The 21306-nt window shown below is 34.9% G+C and overlaps 1 protein-coding gene across 8 annotated transcripts in view; it reads right to left on the bottom strand.

The window, feature by feature from the left end:
- Window positions 1-21306, bottom strand: part of CNKSR2 (connector enhancer of kinase suppressor of Ras 2) — a 304807-nt gene that overhangs the window by 50676 nt on the left and 232825 nt on the right. For all 8 annotated transcript variants that reach the window (XM_054251174.2, XM_054251175.2, XM_054251176.2 and 5 more), the window contains 4 exons: window positions 16055-16103; window positions 15485-15657; window positions 11641-11714; window positions 11293-11364 (listed from right to left, as the gene is read on the bottom strand). In XM_054251174.2, coding sequence (XP_054107149.1) covers window positions 11293-11364; window positions 11641-11714; window positions 15485-15657; window positions 16055-16103 — 368 coding nt within the window. The remainder of the gene's footprint in view (window positions 1-11292; window positions 11365-11640; window positions 11715-15484; window positions 15658-16054; window positions 16104-21306) is intronic.

Raw genomic sequence — 21306 nt, 5'->3', positions numbered from 1 at the left:
TCCCAAATCGGAAACTGAGGAAAAAACTACCTTTCAAGCTAGCTTGAGTATGTCCAGAATCACTAGTATGGCTAATGTCATTAAGTTGTGGAATAATCTGATCTAGATATGTTTTTAAGAAAATTCGTTGTTGAGAACTTTTTCTCCTAAGATCTTTATCTTCCCTGTCAAGTGGAAGAACACATTGTTTGAAGTGACTCATATATTTCATCATTCATGCCAAGCGGTGTTAACTGTGCATCAAATACTTAGAATATCTTGAAAAGTGAGTAAAGTTGTGTCTCTAATACACAAAATCGCATCTATGGAAACTTAAGCTTTAATTGTAAGAAGAGGTCAATTAGAGCCTACCTTTATTTTAGCAAAACCTGCAATGTAATTATCATCACAGGTACATTTAGGAAGGGAAGAAAGGACTGAGGTAGAACTGGAATAAAATAAAGATTATCAAATGAATTCAGTAGCATTATATATATATATATATATTAATAATGTTTCTGGAGTGTGTGTGTGCATATGTGTGTGTGTGTGTGTATATACACACACACACACTCCAGAAAATTATAAACTATAAATCAAGAAGCAAACTTCATGACTATATTTTAAAAATGACTCTAATCATTAGTAAAAGTTCAAAGTTAAAATTTAGTCTTAGTTGATTTGCAGTGAAAAGGGGGTTAAATCTGTACTACAAGGCAAATCTTACCACCCTTAGGAAAGGCTGGCCTGGTGCTTTTGGGTGAAAATGATGGTAATACCATGAATGAAAAATTTATTACTCAATTTTAATCCAGTGCCTTGTATTTACTACTTTAAAAATATCAATGAAATTTCCTTTTATCAGAAATGTGAATAACAATGAGGTCCTTATGAAATAAATCAGGAAACTAAAAAGGGGCTTGCTCAATTTTTTACCTCAACAGTATTTGTTAAGTGTTTGCTATGTGCTGAACAATGAGCTATGTGTTAGGGATACAGAAATAAATAAGACATAATTTTTGCCTTCAGTTAACTCTAGATTTACTGTTTCACAAGAAAACTGAAAGTTTAAACTATTCTTAAGAAGAAAAATTTTGTTAATTAAAGAGAGATTGTTAAGAAAGTGTGTGGATATACCAGGCCACTGCCCAGAGCCACAAGAGGCTAAATACTAAACAGCTGTTGGTGCTATCTTAGATAAACTTATCCTTTAGGCTTCAACTACAAGATACTTACTGATTTACTTGCTACGGTCATGATTTGGTATTTTAGGTTATTATGAAAGCAAACACATATGCATTAACTGATTCAAGCAATATTTATTAAGAGCCTATATGTGCCAGGTACCTGGGATACAGAGCTAAAACAAAGTGCCTGCCTTCATGATTTCCATATCTTTGTGAGGGAGACAAACAATAAACAGGGATACAAATAAACATATATGAAATCGTAGCAAATGCTATTTAAACACAAACAAGCAAGCAAGTGAGAAAATTAGAATGTCAAAGATGCTGGGGATGAGGGAAGGCTACTTTAGGTAAGATGATCAGAGATACAATATTGAATTTAGAATCTGTTCAACAGAACAGATTTTATGAGGAAGTTCTTTAATAACAGGTCTAAATTCAGTACCTTATTGTATCACCAATGCTTTAAAATAGGAACATATAAGTAAGGGGATATTGAACCTATAGCAAACATTCAAAGGAGATATTCACAACTGACAAAGAATAATGTATTTAGAGGGAAATAAGAGAAAGAACCATGGGAAAAATGTATAAATAATAATTACCAAATAGGAACTGGTGGGTCATCACAATTACAAGAACATATGTACTGACATGGTAAGGAATATATAGACCAAACAAATTCAGTAAATAAGTCTTCAGAATACTTGAGTAACATGATATTTTGTTTTATCCCCATAGATTTTACAAAAACCAGAAAAAAATCATTTTTTAATGTTTCAATGCTTATTTCTGATGAAACAGATGAATAGTGGGGTGCCTAAAAGTGTTTTTGCAAATTACCTCACAATAAAACTTATTGCTTCTCAAAATAGATGATAATTTTAATATTCTATGTGTGTGTATATTTATGCACATATATGCACATTTACTGTGTGTATATATGTGTATATAATTTTACAGAAGAAAATTAAATGTAAGGATTACTTTTTAACACCAATTACTAGGCCCTGTCACCACCAGCATTACATTTGTTTTTTAAAATGAGTAACAGAAAAATATATTTCTCTGAAACATGGTGTATTTTCATAAGAAGTAGATATGACATCTAAAATATATCAAATAATCACATAAATTATATATTTATAATTACTTTTATAAATATATAATCTTTTGAAGACTTGACATGCTTTTTAAAAAATTACATATAGAACAAACCAACATCCAGATCATCTTGCTGTTATGTAACAATCAAGTTACTTGACAAAGCTAAAGGTGGGTGTTTCTTCCCATCATTAATCCTCTGAATATTTTTAGCACTGACTCTTTCCCCTTTCTATTAACAAACAATTAAAAAAATCTTCCCATTGAAACTACTTTAGGAATAGGGTTATTTTTTAGAAAGGAAAATTGAATGCAAAACAATAAAACTCTATTTTAATTTTATTTTTTTGCCTTTAATTTTGAAGAAAACATATTTTATTCAAATTGCATATGTTACCAAATTTAGAGCTGCTGTATTTGAATCTCACATTTGTCTACATACTAGTCATTTAGATTTAAATTTTGTCCTAGTTTGCATTCATAGTTTTGTTTTTCAATATTTTATTGCATTTTAGGTTTTGGGGTACATGTGAAGAACATGCAGGATACATACATGGCAATGTGGTTTGCTGCCTTCCTCCCCATTTCCTATATCTGGCATTTCTCCTCATGTTATCCCTGCCCAACTCCCCACCCCCTGCTGTCCCTTCCCTAGTTCCCTCCCACCACAGACCCCAGTGTGTGATGCTCCCCTCCCTGTGTCCATGTGTTCTCATTGTTCAACATCTGCCCGTGAGTGAGAACATGTGGTGTTTGGTTTTCTGTTCTTGTGTCAGTTTGTTGAGAATGATGGTTTCCAGGTTCATCCATGTCCCTACAAAGGACATGAACTAGTCTTTTTTTATGGCTGCATAGTATTCCAGGGTGTATATGTGTCACATTTTCCCTGTTCAGTCTATCATCGATGGGCATTTGGGTTGGTTCCAGGTCTTTGCTATTGTAAACTATGCTGTAATAAACATTCATTTGCATATGTCCTTATAATAGAATGATTTATAATCCTTTGGACATATACCCAGTAATAGGATTGCTAAGTCAAAAGGAATGTCTATTTGTAGGTCCTTGAGGAATTGCCACACTGTCTTCCACAATGGTTGAAATAATTTACACTCCCACCAACAGTGTAAAAATGTTCCTATTTTTCCACATCCTCTCCAGCATCTGTTGTCTCCAGATTTTTTATGATCGCCATTCTAGCTGATGTGAGATGGTATCTCAATGTAGTTTTGATTTGCATTTCTCTAATGACCAGTGATGATGAGCATTTTTTCATATGTTTGTTGGTCTTCATATGTTTGTTGGTCTCACTTCTTTTGAAAAGTGTCTGTTCATATCCTTCGCCTAGTTTTGAATGGGTTTGTTTGTTTTTTTCTTGTGAATGTGTTTTAGTTCTTTGTAGATTCTGGATATTAGCCCTTTGTCAGATGGGTAGATTGCAAACATTTTTTCCCATTCTGTTGGCTGCCAGTTCACTCTGAGGATTGTTTCTTTTGCTGTACAGAAGCTCTGGAGTTTAATTAGGTCTCATTTGTCTATTTTGTCTTTTGTTGCCAATGCTTTTGGTGTTTTAGTCATGAAGTCCTTGCCTATGCCTATGTCTTGAATGCTTTTGCCTAGGTTTTTTTCCAGGGTTTTTATGGTGTTAAGTTTTATGTTTAAGTCTTTAATCCATCTGGAGTTAATTTTAGTGTAAGGTGTCAAGTTTCTGCTTTCTGCACATGGTTAGCCAGTTTTCCCAACACCGTTTATTAAACAGGGAATCCTTTCCCCATTGATTTTGTCAGGTTTGTCAAAGATCAGATAGTTGTAGACGTCTGGCATTGCCTCCAAGGCCTCCGTTCCATTCCATTGGTCTATATCTCTGTTTTGGTACCAGTACCATGCTGTTTTGATTACTGTAGCCCTGTAGTATAGTTTCAAGTCAGGTAGCATGATGCTTCCAGCTTTGTTCTTTTTGCTTAGAATTGTCTTGGCTCTGTGGGCTCTGTTTTGGTTCCATATGAAGTTTAAGGTGGTTTTTTACAGATCTGTGAAGGTCATTGGTAGACTGATGGGAATAGCATTGAATCTATAAATTATTTTGGGCAGTATGGCCATTTTCACAATATTGATTCTTCCTAACCATGAGCATGGAATATTTCTCCATCTGTTTGTGTCCTCTCTTGAATTTTGTTGAGCAGTGCTTTGTAGTTCTCCTTGAAGAGGTCCTTTACATCCTTTGTTAGTTGTATTCCTAGGTATTTTATTCTCTTTGTAGCAATTATGAACGGCAGTTGATTCTTGATTTGGTTCTCTTTAAGTCTGTTATTGGTGTATAGGAATGCTTGTGATTTTTGCATATCAATTTGACATCCTGAGACTTTGCTGAAGTTGCTTATCAGTTTCAGAAGATTTTGGGCTGAGAAAATGGGGTCTTTTAAATATACAATCATGTCGTCTGCAAATAGAGATAGTTTGATATCCTCCTTTCCCAATTTAATACACTTTGTTTCTTTTTCTTGCCTGATTGATCTGGCTAGAACTTCCAATACTATATTGAATAGGAGTGGTGAGAGAGGGCATCCTTGCCTAGTACCAGAATTCAAAGAAAATGCTTCCAGTTTTTGCCCATTCAGTGTGATACTGGTTGTGGGTTTGTCATTAATAGTTTTTGTTGTTTTGAGATATGTTCTGTCAATATCTAGTTTACTGAGAGTTTTTAGCATAAAGCGCTGTTGAATTTTGTCAAAGGCCTTCTCTGCATCAATTGAGATAATCATGTGGTTTTTGTTTTTGGTTGTTTATGTGGTGAATTACATTTATAGACTTGCATATGTTGAACCAGCCTTGCATCCCCAGGATGAAGTCTACTTGACCGTGATGGATAAGCTTTTTGATATGCTGTTGCAATCGGATTGCCAGTATTTTATTGAAGATTTTTGCATCTATGTTCATCATGGATATTGGCCTGAAGTTTTCTTTTTTTGTTGAGTCTCTGCTGGGTTTTTGTATCAGGATGATGTTGGTCTCATAAAATGATTTGGGAAGGATTCCCCCTTTCTGGATTGTTTGGAATAGTTTCATGAGTGGTACCAGCTCCTCTTTTTATTGTCTGGTAGAATTCGGCTGTGAACCCATCTAGAGCTGGGCTTTTTTTGGGTGGTATGCACTTAATTGCTGCCTCAACTTCAAACCTTGTTATTGGTCTATTCAGGGTTTCAACTTCTTCCTGATTTAGGTTTGGGAGGATGCAAGTGTTCAGGAATTTATCCATTTCTTCCAGGTTTACTGGTTTATGTGCATAGAGTTGTTTGTAGTAATCTCTGATGGTGGTTTGTATTTCTGTAGAATCTGTGATGATAGCCCCTTTATAGTTTTTTTATTGCATCTATTTGATATTCTCTCTCTTCTTTTTTATTAATCTGACTAGTGGTCCAATTTGATGATCTTTTAAAAAAACCAGCTCCTGGACTGATTTTTTGAAGGGTTTCTTGAGTCTCTTTCTCCTTCAGTTCTGCTCTGATGTTAGTTATTACTTGTCTTCTGCTAGGTTTTGAGTTTTTTTGATCTTGTTTCTCTAGCTCTTTCAATTTTGATGATAGGGTGTCGATTTTAGATCTTTCCTTGCTTCTCATGTGGGCATTTATTGCTATATATTTTCCTCTAGACATTGCTTTAAATGTGTCCCAGAGATTCTGGTATGTTATGTCTTCATTCTTGTTGGTTTCAAAGAACAACTTTATTTCTGCCTTCATTTCACTGTTTATCCAGTCAACATTCAAAAGCCAGTTGTTCAGTTTCCATGAAGTTTTGTGGTACTGAGTTAGTTTCTGAGTTCTGAATTCTATCTTGATTGCACTGTGGTATGAGAGACTGTTTGTTATGATTTCCATTCTTTTGCATTTGCTGAGGAGTGATTTACTTCCAATTACATGGTCAATTTTAGAGTAGGTGTGGTGTGGTGCTGAGAAGAATGTATATTCTGTGGATTTGGGTTGGACAGTTCTGTAGATGTCTATTAGGTTTGCTTGGTCCAGGTCTGAGTTCAAGTCCTCTGTGTCCTTGTTAATTTTCTGTCTTGTTGATATTGTCTAATATTGACAGTGGAGTGTTAAAGTCTCCCACTATTATTGTGTGGGAGTCTAAGTCTCATTGTAAGTCATTAAGAACTTGCTTTATGTAACTGGGTGCTCCTGAATTGGGTACGTATATATTTAGGATCGTTAGCTCTTCTTATTGCATTGATAGTTTTATCATTATATAATATCCTTCTTTGTCTCTTTTGATCTTTGTTGCTTTAAAGTCTATTTTATCATAGACTAGGATTATAACTGCTGCTTTTTTTTGCTCTTCATTTGCTTGGTAAATCTTCCTCCATTCCGTTATTTTGAGCCTATGTGTATCTTTGCATGTGAGATGGGTTTCCTGGATACAGCGCACTGATGGGTTTTGACTTTTTATCCAATTTGCCAGTCTGTGTCTTTTGATTGGGGCATTTAGCCCATTTAAATTTAAGGTTAATATTGTTATGTGTGAATTTGATACTGCCATTTTGATGCTAGCTGGTTGTTTTGCCCATTAGTTGATGTAGTTTCTTCATTGTGTCGATGCTCTTTACCATTTGGTATGTTTTTGGCGTGGCTGGTACTAGTTGTTCCTTTCTGTTTAGTGCTTCTTTCAGGAGCTCTTGTAAAGCAGGCCTAGTGGTGATGAAATCTCTGAGCAATTGCTTGTCTGTAAAGGATTTTAATTCTCTTTCGCTTATGAAAGTTAGTTTGGCTGTATATGAAATTCTAGGTTGAAAGTTCTTTTCTTTAAGGATGTTGAATATTGGTCCCCACTGTCTTCTGGCTTGTAGGGTTTCTGCTGAAAGACCCGCTGTGAGTCTGTTGGGCTTCCCTTTGTGGGTAACCCGACCTTTCTCTCTGGCTGTCCTTAGCATTTTTGCCTTCATTTCAACCCTGATGAATCTGACAATTATGTGCCTTGGGGTTGGTCTTTCTTGAGGAATATCTTTGTGGTGTTTTCTGTATTTCCTGGACTTGAATGGTGGCCTGCCTTGCTAGGTTGGGGAAGTTCTCCTGGATTATATCCTGAAGAGTGTTTTCCAGCTTGGATTCATTCTCTCTGTCACAATCAGGTACACCTATCATAGATTAGGTCTTTTCACATAATGCCATATTTCTTGGAGGCTTTGTTCATTTCTTTTTATTCTTTTTTCTCTAATCTTTCCTTCTCATTTTATTTCATTGAGTTGATCTTCAATCTCTAATATCCTTTTTTCTGCCTAGTCAATTCAGCTATTGAAACTTGTGTATGCTTTGCAAAGTTCTCGTGATGTGTTTTTCAGCTCCATCAGTTAATTTATATTCCTCTCTAATCTGTTTATTCTTGCTAGCATTTCGTCAAACCTTTTTTCAAGGTTCTTAGTTTCTTTGCATTGGGTTAGAACATGTTCTTTTAGCTCAGAGAAGTTTCTTATTACCCACCTTCTGAAGCCTGTTTCTGTCAATTCATTAGACTCATTCTCCATCCAATCTTGTTCCCTTGCTGGTGAGGAGTTGTGATCCCTTGCAGGAGGAGAGGCGTCTGGTTTTGGGTGTTTTCATCCTTTTTATGCTGGTTTCTTCCCATCTTTGTGGATTTATGTCCTTGTGGTCTTTGTAGTTGGTAACTTTCAGATGGGGTCTGAGTGGACATCCTCTTTGTTCATGATGAAGTTATTTCTTTCTGTTTCTTAGTTTTCCTTCTAACAGTCAGGCCCCTCTGCTGTAGGACTGCTGGAGGTCCACTCCAGACCCTGCTTGCCTGGGGATCACCTGCAGTGGCTGCAGAACAGTAAGGGTGGTTGGCAGTTTCTTCTTCTGCTATCTTTGTCCCAGAAGGATACCTGCCAGATGTCTGCCAGAACTCTCGTTTATGAGGTGACTCTTTGGATATACTGGGTTCAGGGAGCTGCTTCACGTGACAGTCTGTCCTTTATAGGAGCTCAAGTCCTGAGGTGTGAGTTACGTTGTTCTGTTCAGAGATGCTGGGCAGGTACGTTTAAGTCTGCTGCAACAGAGCTCATGATCGCCTTTTTTTCCCAGGTGCTCTGTCCCGGGAAGGTGGGGCTTTATTTATAAGTTTCTGTCATGCTGCTGCCTTTTTTCAGAGATGCCCTGCCCAGCAAGGAGGTAGCCTATTCACAGTCTGCCAGTAGAGGTGTTGCTGAGCTAACGTGGGCTCTGCCCAGATGCTGTGTGAACTTCCTCACAGTTTTGTTTATAGGGGTATAGTTAGAACTGCCTATGTAATGGCAGTCTGCCTCTGTAATGGCGGACTGCCTCAGTAGTGGTGGACTGCCTCGATAGTGGTGGACTGCCTCAGTAATGGCATATGCCCTTCCCCCACAAAGCGGGACCATCCCAGGTCCAGCTGTGCTTGCTGTGAAACTCTCAATCCAGAGCGTTTCAGACTGCTGGTCTTTGTGAGCATGGGACCAGCCAAGTCAGATCACCTGGCTCCTATTTTCAGTCCCCTTTTTTTTCAGTTGCATGGGCAACTCTGTCTCCCAGGTGTTCTAGTTGCCAGTTGAAAAGGTGCCCGTTTTTGTGTGGAGACCCACTGTGCCAGCTGCAACAGCTGTGCTGGTCCTCTTTTTTTTTTAGTTGAATGGGTGACTCTGTCTCCCAGGCGTTCTGGTCACCGGTTGAAAATGCGCCCGGATTTGTGTGAGTTTTTGTGTGGAGACCCTCTGTGCTGGCTGAAACAGCCATGCTGGTGGCTCATGGTGCTTTTCTGCTGGGAATCTCCTGGTCTGTGGGCAGTAAAAATTTGTTTGGGAATGTGGTAATCAGTCACTCTCTGCGTTTTCAATGGGAACTGAAATCCAGAGCTGTTCCTATTTGGCCTTCTTGGATTGTCTCCCTCCATTTTAATTAAAGTTAAAAAACAATTCAATATTTCAGGACAATTAAATTCTTAATGTTGTAGTGCACCATGACAGGCTTTACCTAAAACAGTGCTTTTAAATGTGTAATGTAAAGATGCCCTTTTTTATGTTTCACTTTCTTTCTTTGACTTACTGCTTAGAAAACCAACAAAATGAACCACATAAAACTGGTTTAGTGTTTGTGATACCCCAAATCAGATACATCCACAAAATATTAGGAAGGAGTAGTGACATCAGCATCCTTTTGAAGCTCTTGATAACTTGGAGTGGATAATGAAGGCCAAAAAGGATTTTATATCTCATAAAAATCTACTTTTAAACAGGCAACTTTTAAGCTTAAAAAGATCCTGATTAGCATGTAACATGAATGTTTACATTGTGTTAATTCTTGGAGTTGGCTAGATTCTAGTGCATCCATCTTGTAAGATAGGATATGCTTATGTATACCACTTAATTTCAGTTTGGTCATGATGAAAATCCTTCATATTTATCCCAAGGGCATTGAGTTAAAATGGATAGTAAGTACTAGAAAAGTGGAATTGCAAAATAATTAAAACACAAAATGGAGTATCACATCTCTTCCTCTCCATGTGCATGTGAATAAACATTTTCATTTTGAGAACAAGGAGAAAAAACTATTTAAATTTTTATAGCCTGGTATGAAATTTCAAGAATGACAAGTTATATGAATTTAGAGAAGATTATGGAAACTATATTAAAGGCTCAGTTCCCTTATTAGTAATAAAAGATTTAATCAAGTTTCTCAACACTTTCTTTGCCATTTCCTTGTATTCATATCTTTGGTTTGAAAAAAAAAAACATGCTTGTACTCCCAAGTGTCAAAGAAGAAGATTATTTATAAAAGGACATTAAGTGTTCATGTAGTATGTTCAAGCAAATTTATGCAGCTACACAATTTTGTGCTTAAAAATGCCTAGGTACAATTGTTTTAGATATACACAAAGAAAGGTAAATGTAGTTAGAACCCAAAGTATGTAAAAGAAATATATATTAATTGTAAACACTTACATAACACTTATAACTTAGTAGGCACTCTTCTAAGTCCTTTCTGTATGCTTATTTACTCCTTATAAAAGTCTTACTCATAGGGGTCATTGTTATTTTCACTTTATAAAAGGGTCAATACCTCAGCATAGAGAGGTTAAGTTTCTTGCCCAAGGTCTCACAGCTAATCAGTGTAGAGCTGAGATTGAGACAGTTATTATCCCCACCCACCTCTTATATAGATTGGACAATATTAGGAATGAAGAGGTCAAGTTATTTGTCCAAGATTGTACAGCTAGTAAGTGGTAGAGCTGGGATTTGGAGAGTCTGGTTGCAAAGTCCATGGTCCTGATCATGATGCTATGCTGCCTCTCTCTAAGTGTAGGCAGGTTATATTTATAATATGTTATTGCTAGTAAACTTATAGAAAGGGGGAAAATTTTGAATCTTAAACTCAATTTCTATAATTCTAGAAAAGGAAGATGGGAAAGGAAAGAGAAAGGAAGAAAGCATAAAATTCATAAAAGCCAAAGTATAAACATGAAGCAGAATGTGGCAGGTGATGAGAAAAGATAAAAAATACATATAGGTTTTCCCCGAGCCACTAAGTAACCACTGAGCCATCTGATTTGTTGGTTGTATGGTTCTGTCAGGTCAAAGATGAAAAATGACAGAAGTAAATACTAATTTTTCTTAGGCCTGAATTTTTGAGATGAAAATTCTGTCAAAAATATTCAGTACTTGGAAAAAGTCAGCTTTTTTGGTAGACATCTCTTTTTCCCCCATCTGAGAGTAAATTTTAAGACATTTTATTGAAATTAACTTAAAAAAATCCCATTTTTTGGTGGTAGATTTTTTGGGTCTGTATATGGTCTCTATCATCTTTTTGGTAAACTTGACAAAAATATTTAATGAGTTTATTTTGACTTTTTAAATGATGTGCTTTAAAATTAGATATGGCTGCATGGAGCTATAGCTGGTCCTATTTTATTTTAAATTGATTGATCTAGAAACTTCAGTGACATTATTCTCTAAGCATTACTGTAGAAAATTTAGAATTCTAGGCCTCACTGACCTTCTACATACTCTTCTGAAATACTTTACCTGTTCATATCATCAAGATGTTCAGCAGCAAAATAAAAGCTTTTGATTTTAGGATGACAGGCTTTGAATGCACTGCAAAAAGGAACAAAGTACATTTATTACAGATTGGGAACTAAGTTTGAGCCAAATAATTCTGATGTGCAAAATTACTGCAACATCTGACCCGAGTTCACATATATAATGCTTCTATCATCATGACAGAAATCAGTAAAAAGTTCAATTTTCTGCCCACAAAACTACTTTCTTATTACCTCAATGTGAAAGCATTAAATGAAAAACCTATAATTTAAAATCTGGAAATAAAAAAAAACCCCTATCTTTTCCTCTTCCAAAATAAAATCAACTTACTATTTTTTGCGGCATTCACTGGCTCTATCAATTTTAAATTCAGGCAGACTGATGAATCCTTCTGCTTTTTCATCCTAAAGAGGCAACACTCTTGGTTAGATTATTATATAGAAAGGTATGAAAGTAATGATACTCTAAAACTATGTCTTAGATATCTGTACTAATAAATATGTTCCTTTAATTCCTTAAATTTGACATTTTAGAGATCAGGAGTCCATGTTTACCTGTTGTATTCCATAAATTGAAGATATATTTTGAACACTTACAATACTACTAAAATATGTATAGAACTTTTAAAAAGTATTTTTCATAATAAAATGAGAATAAAAAATTATTTAATTCTCAAAGTGGAATGTGTTTTATAACTAACTTTCTGGTCAGAATATATATATACACTTTTATAATATATAAAATAAATGTAGTCCACTTTTGTAATTCACAATTTTCTATTTTTCTTAATGTTCAGATGTAAAATATAGCAATATTTACTGACTGGATTTCCCTCCAACAAATCTTTTATCAAACCTGATTTTCTCTTATTATATACCAATTATCTTTTATTTAATTATTTTTAACTTCCATTTTAGGTTAAGGGTACATGTGAAGGTTTGTTATACAGGTAAATGCGTGTCACAGGAGTGTGTTGTATAGATTATTTCATCACCAAGGCACTAATCCTAGTACCCAACAGTTATTTTTTTCTGTTCCTTTCCCTCCTCCCACCAACCCCCCTCAAGCAGACCCCAGTGTCTGTTGTTCCCTTCTTTGTGTACATGAGTTCTCATCATTCAGCTCTCACATATAAGTGAGAACATGAGGTATTTGGTTTTCTGTTCCTGCGTTTATTTGCAAAGGATAATGCCTTCAGCTCCATCCACGTTCCTGCAAAAGACATAATCTCATTCTTTTAGGTCTGCATAGTATTCCATGGTGTATATGTACTACATTTTCTTTATCCAATCTGTCACTGATATGCATTTAGGTCAATTCATGCCTTTGCTATCATGAATAGTGCTGCAATGAACATTCACGTGTTTGTGTCTTTATGGTAGAAAGATTTATATTCCTCGGGGTATATACCCAGTAATGGGACTGCTGGATTGAATAGTAGTTCTGCTTTTAGCTCTTTGAGGAATCACTATACTGCTTTCCACAATGGCTGAACTAATTTATACTCCCACCAACAGTGTATGAGTGTTCCTGTCTTCTCTGCAAGCTTGTCAGCATCTTATAACAATTATTTTGTGTATTCAAGAGTTTACAAATGAAATACATCAATTTGATTTTCAAATATCTGGCTTGGGGTATGTGCTATATATATAAAGGTCATTTTTCACCTGAAAAATCGAATGAAATCTGTAAAACACTCCTCTCTCTAATGCTGGATGGAAAAACAAGATAGAAGAATTATCCAAAATATTATGTTAGATACAAGTTATCCCAACTAAGCTAAAACTATCTTTTGCTAAATAGTTTATCATTGTATCCCTTCTCCTGCTCATGAGCAAAGTTCTCAGAGTTTTACTATCTCTAACCTTCATTTGATCTGTGCTATATCCATAGCTCCTTAGATATCAAGTTTAAGTGAGATTACACTCCCATCCACTATCACAGGGAAAAAAAAAGAGACTCAATTCTTTTACAGTGTATGTTCACTTTCATTGCTAAGTTTCTAAGCAAAACAAAAATCTGATGCTACTGATAGTGACTGAATGTGTGTTATGAAAAAGAGCAGTATTAAACTTTTTAAATATTTGAGTATTTTTTCTTCAAATCTTAGAGTAAGGACAATATTTTAAAATTTTTTTCCCAACTTTAATTTCTATGTTACATTACCCGTGACACCCATAATGTAAACGTTTAAAATTTTGAACAATTTAAAATATTTTGAGGTAGTTACTATCTCCCCATCATGATGTAATGAGGGATTTTTATATTTCTCCTAAAAATATTATCACATTAAAGGTATTTCTTGCAACGTATACTGTAGAATTCCTCATTCATCTCCCACAAGGCTAACAGTAACAATAAGTTGCTGATTGAAACTTAGTTCAACAAAAAGGGGCCATAGTTTTCATCATTTAAACTCTGAAAGATAGGATATAATCTAGTATATGGCAGAGAAATCTGCAAGTGACCTTACAATAAAGAGAAACATAGGATACTATATGTTGCTAATACTTGATTGGCGTATAAAAAAGTATTTAATATATATCTGTTAAATGAAAATATAGGTAAAATTATGGTTTGTTTTCTATATCTAAAATAAGACATACTTAGCAAAGCAGACTATATTTTAGGTAAGTGTGTGATTTGCCACAAAAATGTCAACAGTACAAAAAACAACCAAATATATTGATATAGGTGACAAAGACAATTTACATTAAATAGAAAAATATTAACTCAAGATTTTACAAATAAAATGAGAGGTTCCTTTGAAAAATGTTACTAATAGCACACATATTTTTTTGAGACGGGGTCTTGCTCTGTTGCCCAGGCTAGAGACCAGTGATTCAATCACGGCTCACTGCAGCCTCAACCTCCCTGGCCCAAGCAATCCTCCTGTTTCAGCCTCTCAAGTAGCTGGGACTACAGCTGTGCACCACAACCCTTGGCTAATTTTTAAATTTTCTGTAGAGACAGGGTCTCACTATGTTACCCAGGCTGGTCTCAACATCCTGAGCTCAAATGATCCTTCCGCCTCAACCTTCCAAAGTAGTGGTATTATAGGTATGAGCCACTGGGCCTGGCCTACCATATGTTTATTGAACACTTAGTATGTGTCAGGCATCGATTCACTTCATCCACATGATACCCCCATGTTAAGTATTATTATTGCTCCCATTTTTAGATGAAGAAACTAAGGCACAGTAACTCAGGTGGTGTGATTTCTAAGTCTACTCTTAAACATAACAACATTACATTATAACCTGTCTAGGGAACATAAAATTATCTAGATATTATATGTTATAATCATAGGCATAATAATGGTGTTAAGTTATATTTCAACAATATTCAACTACAAATCGATGAATGTCTTAACATAATAGTATTGAACTATTCACCCAGCATACTACATTAAACCAGGGACATCTTTTATAAAATACAGCAGAAATCATTGTTTTAAAAAACTAATAAAGGAAACTAGTAGGTGGCTATAGCAAAGGATTAAAGGCAGATACAGAGTAAAGGGAATATCAACAAATGCTTTTGGTATATCTGCCAAGATATGTGATAAGTTTTGACATGACTACTCTGGATATATAAATCTGTTACACTAAAACCCCCCAGAAAATCGTAAGAATAATTTAAGTGTATTATATCTCTATATCTATATACCCTCATTGGGCCAAGCGAAATGAATACTTGCAGATTTTCAAAACTAGTCTACTAGATCATTTTTAAAGAAAAATGGAAATAAATTCAGGATATTAATTTACTTAAATTAGTAAAGGGCTTCTCCTCCCCTTAAAAAAAAAAAACAGAAAAAAGTGTAAAACTTTTAACAAAAGGAAGACATTAAAAATTGTTAAATATCTACATATAATCCTTTTAGTTAAGCTACTGCTTAGATTAGCTTAACATTTTTATTTAGATATACAGAATTTTACTAAACTTTATCTGTGTTTCAGATATGTTGCTACATAAAAATAATTGACACATCTATCTTTCTAGAACCCCAACATGCAATCATTTTAAGAGAGTGAATTGAAAAATAACTAGCCTAAGTCTACTGAACTGGTCTTAAGGTGATTATATGATTTTAAAACATAAGTCTCAAAATGGTGGTTCTTTTGATTAAAGATAGAGAATGGATGAGACAACAAAATGTGCTTTACCTTACCTCCTCATTAATATACCAATACAGGGATGCATCCTTTAGGACAAACCAATATTTCTTCCATTTCTGTGAAAAATAACTCTTCGCATCTTTCTTTTTCCAAAGCCAGCCTTCACAATCACCACGACCAAGATCTTTGCAAGAAATTCGTCTTTTGCTCTTGCCTGCTATAGGACCTAAAGGGTAGAAATGCTCTTTCAATTTTGTAAAAGGTGTGAAAGGAAAGTATTAGTCCACAGATACCAAAAAGAAGTATGAGTAATTCACAATCTTAAAAATTATTTTTATATTGTATTAGACTGGAAAAATAGAAAAATCTTTAATATTTTTCCCTCACATAAGTGACACATCTTAATCAGAAATATGTAACCCCAGTCTCAAAACTTACCGAGTTATTTTTTTTGTAAAAGGTACCTTGTATTATAATGGAACTGAAGAAGCTGGCAGCTTTTGCACTAGGGGGTTGTGCTCTTCTAATCCACACTGGGCTCAGGAAAGAGGACATGGATAAAGTGTGCTGGTGATTATCAAAGAGCAAAATAAGCAGGTAAAAGGTTTCATTCCTTTTCTTACCTTTGTTTTTCTTCTTTGATTTGTGCTGCAGTGAGGACTGCTGAAATGTCTGAAATCAAAGATAAAAAGAATGTTATATCTGATACTCAGGGTGTGATCCAGAAGACCAGCATGCTACACAGAACTCTCAAGAGCTAAATGGTGACTCTAAACCCTGTTAGGCTTTTCCCCCTAAAGTCTCAAAACAAATTCATATACATCATGTCACTTAACTTTCTAATCTCCTGTGAAGCAGGAAAGGATATTATCTTTACCTATATTTTGTAGGCAGAGAAATCAGGGCACAAAGTATTTGGTAAAACTAAAGGCTTTTACATACATACTACTTTGTACCTTTTTTAGGGGTATACTGTACTTTGTCAGACAATATCTCATTTGATTCTCCTAAAATCTAATGAAGTAAGCAGGCAAATATGACTTGTTCACATGAAGTTCATTTTATTACATAAGCCACCATCACCTACTGATCTCCTACTTCCTTAGTCCCTAAATATTTCAGCACTTGAAACAATATTTTCTTCTCATGCCTACTTCTGTCACTATTATTGGTGACTAATCTTTATGTAGATGATGATGTCAGTACCCTGGTTCCTCAGTTCCAATGACCTTTACCTCCCAACTCCTCAGCTACGCATCCCCATGATCATATGTTTAATATCTTAAGCACACACCAGCCACTGTATCTAATATACATGGCTTACACAGTCTAATACCCTCATGTCCTCACTTAAAAAAAAAACTGTGAGGCATCCAGTTCATTGGCCTTACTACTGTCTTGTGCCTGTATTTCTTTCTTTCCTTAGTTTCCATGGGATACCATTATAATCATTCCCTTGACCATGCTCTCTGCATCATACTTGCCGAGCTAAACATCTATCCCAGTTAAACCTGTCTGTTCACTCCATGCTAAGTACCTGGACAGCTTGATATATCTAGAGAAAAACCCACAACTATACTGATCAGTCTAACTTTCAATTAACGACTATACATCACTGGCTCCAGTTAGTCTACTAAGCCAGACTGTTCACTGGTATAACAAGATTAATTACATTCATATGATTAGCTAGCTAAGAGGAAACAAAGATAGCATATGTGCTTTTAATTCACAGATATTCCTTCAAAATGAAATTCAGGTTATAGATTCTTCTTTTTCTTTATGGAGATATAAGAGGCAACTGGATTTTTTAATTTAAAATTTGCTGTTTTAAAAAAATAAATTCGTGTTTTGTGATACTTTATTATTTAATATCATTGCTAATTAAATAACATTCTACTTATATAATTTTCATTCTGTATATGATTTATACAAGTCTAATGACATAATATTACAGATGAGTATCAGTCCTAAAGATAAGGGTCAGATAATTTACTAACGTACAAAGTTTTCCAGAAATAATCACCCAAGTGTTAAAGCAATATAAATACGTATGTATGTAGTATATGTGTATATATATGTGTATACACACACACACACACACACACACATAAAACTTTGCAGCACCCATGGTTACAGAAATTCACCATCAAATTTTGAGAGAAAGCATAAAAGACAAAACCCATTATGCTATGTTGATTTTCTTCAATGCACTTTGCTTCAAAATAATAACTCAAATAATAACTCAGGCTAGTGTGCTTAAGTATAGTTAATTTACAGATAGTTATTTTCCCTAAATTGTTTCATGGTAAAATTATGGATTGGTTTTTTTTCTTTTGTATTTCTGCAAGTAATCATTACAGTTTTACAGCTCATTGTTTTGAAAAATGACAAAGATGGAGGTGGGTTGTTTTTAGAAAGCTACATAGATAACAGACAGCCTGAAATAATTGGGATATATAATGTACCTCCTATGCTTTTTGCATGCTATTCCTTAGAACCTGAATATTTACTCTAAAAATCTACACCAAACATATTTTACACTCTTCAGGTTTTCTTTTTAACAAGATTATCTTTTCTTTTCCTATAAATATACTTACATAAAGATCATGATTGCAGAGTATAATCAGTCTACTGGAAACCTGAGAACTCCTAGACATTAAATACAGATTTATCCATCATTCAAAGAAGCAAAGCCTTAGATGTCTTTTGTGGATATTATAAATATTAAAATAAAGTTCTCTTAAGAGAGATTTTATTATTTTTCCAAGTGACTTGGCATTTTTTTAAGTGAAAAAGTTAATTGCATTATATGCTTTTGGAAGTGATTGAAAAATCTATTAAAACTATACAGTTAGGTCTTTGTGCAGAAAAGAGTTAACATAGCAGGCCTGAGGTTGCTGTCTTAGAAAGGCCTACTTGCAGTATTTGCCTTTGACTGGCATCTAGGAACTTGGCTGGTAAACAGTTCCCTATACTAAGAAGCTTCCCTAAATGATAAGATTCATTTGCCCACATGGGGCACTGAATACCCACTTGCCTTCTGGGAGTCTGGAATTTTGGTAGTTACTAGGCAGAGGATGTCTAAATGCCCAATTCAGTATCTTTGGGTACTGAGTCTCTAACGGACTTCCCTGGACAGAAACAAAGCACACATGTGATTGCATTTTAGCTACTGGGAGGAGAGTATGCTCTGTGTGACCTATCTTGTGGGGGAGAGAGCACAGGAAACCTACAGACAGATTTCTCCAGGTTCCATAGGTGTCTTTTTTCCTTACTGATCTGCCTGTATATTCCTGCTGTTTCACTGTAATAAATCTTAGCCGTGACTTCAACTGTATGTTGTGTCCTATGAGTTCTTCTAGCAAATTACTGAACATGTCGGTGGTCTTGGGGACCTCCAAAACAGCCTGACATTCAAAAAGATCCCTTACAAACTTATATTAGAAACTGTTCATTATTCATAAATAATGAACATAAACAATCTCCTGAAAATGTTTTCCCTATGTCATCAACTACAGTGTTATTAAGCACCTCTGAGGTGCAAATTTATCATCCTGTATTATCTTTTTTAGTAGAACTCATGGAATTATCAGTGACAGAAATTTAATTGGTACATTTTTTTTCCAGTTTTTAAGATGAAAATTTAATAAGAGCAAGACATTAAAAACAGACACATGACTGTAATTCATAACACAACTGATTATGTAAGGTACTACAACAACTAAAAATGAAAGAAGCCTAGAATCCTTGCATTCAGGATAAGTGTATTTCTCATGAGGTATTCATAAAATATCTCATTTGTGTATATTTCATAATAGCTTCAGATCATCCCTCTTCCAAGTTTATGCTCAAGTAAGTATATTCTTTAGAAGTTCTTTCATAGCAGTCTGTGAGTGTCAAACTCTTCCAGTTTTAGTGTTTGAAAATCCTTCCTCTTGAATAATAGCTTGGCTGGGTATAGAATTCTGAGTTGAAAATAATTTCCCTCAGCAACTTGAATATACTACTTTATTTTCTTTGGGCATCTGTTTTTTCTCTTAAGCCATCTGTAGCCACACAGTCACTTGCTTGTTGTAATCTGTCTTTATTCTCTCTGTAGCTTTTAAAACATTTTTCTCTTTATCCCTAATATTCTGTAGTTTCACTATTATGTGTCTCAGTTATCATTTATCTAATTCAATCATATTTGGCATTTTTTTGTGGGTCAATTTTTATTGAAAGTGTTATTAAATTCCGAAAATCTCTTCAAATGGTCTTCTTTACTAGACCCTTTTTTAGTCTAGACGTATGTTGGTACCTCTCAATTTACCTTCCATGTGTCTTTCATATTTTGTATCCTTTCATATTTCTGCAATGCCTTTTAGGGGAATTCATTTTACTGTCTTCCAATTTCTTAATTCTTTCTCTGATTGTATCTAATCTAAAGTTTATCTTATCTGTAGAGAGTTTATTTCACATATTTTACATTTACAGGATATCAAGTTGGTAGTGGCTCTTTTGAGTATCTACTGTTTTAAACTTCCTGTTTTTTTTTTTCCAAAATTTATTTTAAGGGCTTTTGTGACTTTCTTGTAATTTGCATTTTTAGCAAGGAAAGAATCATTTCATTGTTTAGTTCATTGCCATTTTTAAAAAAGTATTAATTTTCTTTAGATGCTTTGGAATTTTATTTTGAGTGCAAGATTCTTCCTGCAGGGATGTTTCTTTTTGCACTCATCCCTTTTGTCTAAGCATTTGGCTGTCTCTGCCTCCATTCAGTGGCAATGGGTTGCAGTCCCATCCTTGAAATCCAAGTGGGAGAGGCTCTGCTTGCCTTTCCAGTTGGTTACACCTGGTGATAGATACTTGACATAGCTGAGATCCACTGGTTCTCTGATTCTCATTAGAGAAGACTCTCAGTCATCTCTATCTTTTTCTGGACTCAGTGCCTAAGATATGTGGCTTTAGTTCCCAATTATCACTGAGCATTTTTGTTCCTTTTGGCACCTGAAGCTTAGATTTGACCATGACCATATGTTTTATTTCATTTTATTGCTATGTGTTTAGGGTAGGGTAAGTGCAAGGGTGTATGTGAATTTAAAGCACAAGCTTGTAATGCTTATTCATTACCAGAAATGGATTTCTCTTGTTAGCATTTTTAAAGACCAATTCTCTAAAAAACCCTAACTTCATTATTTTCTAAACCATCATTTATTAAAATCTTTCTAATGCCTCACTAGCACTTTCTGTTTATTATAGTGAGCAACTGGATGAAAGTTATTTGAAATTTCTAAGAATGTTCAATAAATTCTGATCTTTAGCAACTTAAGAATTCATATCACTAGCCAGGACTTCTTGACTGAGCTAAAGCCTGCCTAACTGAGCAGATTTAATATGTACAAAACTGAGCCCATGATGCCTATCACCCATCGGCCAAATCTGCTCCTTTCCTACTCATCTATACCTCATTGAATAGTAATTATAATTTTTCCCTCCCTAGTGGCTCAGGTACAAAATCTTGGAGTCAACTTTAACTCTTTTCTTTCTCTTATACCCCATAGCAAATCCATCAGCAGGTTTTGTCAGCTTTATCTTTCAATGTATTTATAATATGACTTTTTCTCCCTAGCTCTACTATTACCACCCTGGTCTAAGCCACCACAATCTCTCACCTGGATTACTGAAATACCCTCACAGTTCTTCCTGCTTCTGCTCTTACCCTCTCTAATATAGGTAATACATTAGAATATATATATATATATATATATATATGTGTGTGTGTGTGTGTGTGTGTGTGTGTGTGTGTGTGTGTATGTATGTGTGTGTGTGTGTATCTATATATCTATATCTGTATATATCTATATCTATATCTATATCTATCTATATCTATATCTTG

Source organism: Callithrix jacchus, chromosome X (genome assembly GCF_049354715.1).
Source record: "Callithrix jacchus isolate 240 chromosome X, calJac240_pri, whole genome shotgun sequence".
NCBI lineage: Eukaryota > Metazoa > Chordata > Mammalia > Primates > Cebidae > Callithrix > Callithrix jacchus.
The sequence above is the reverse complement of the archived record's forward strand: the minus strand, read 5'-3'. Positions and strand labels throughout refer to the sequence as shown.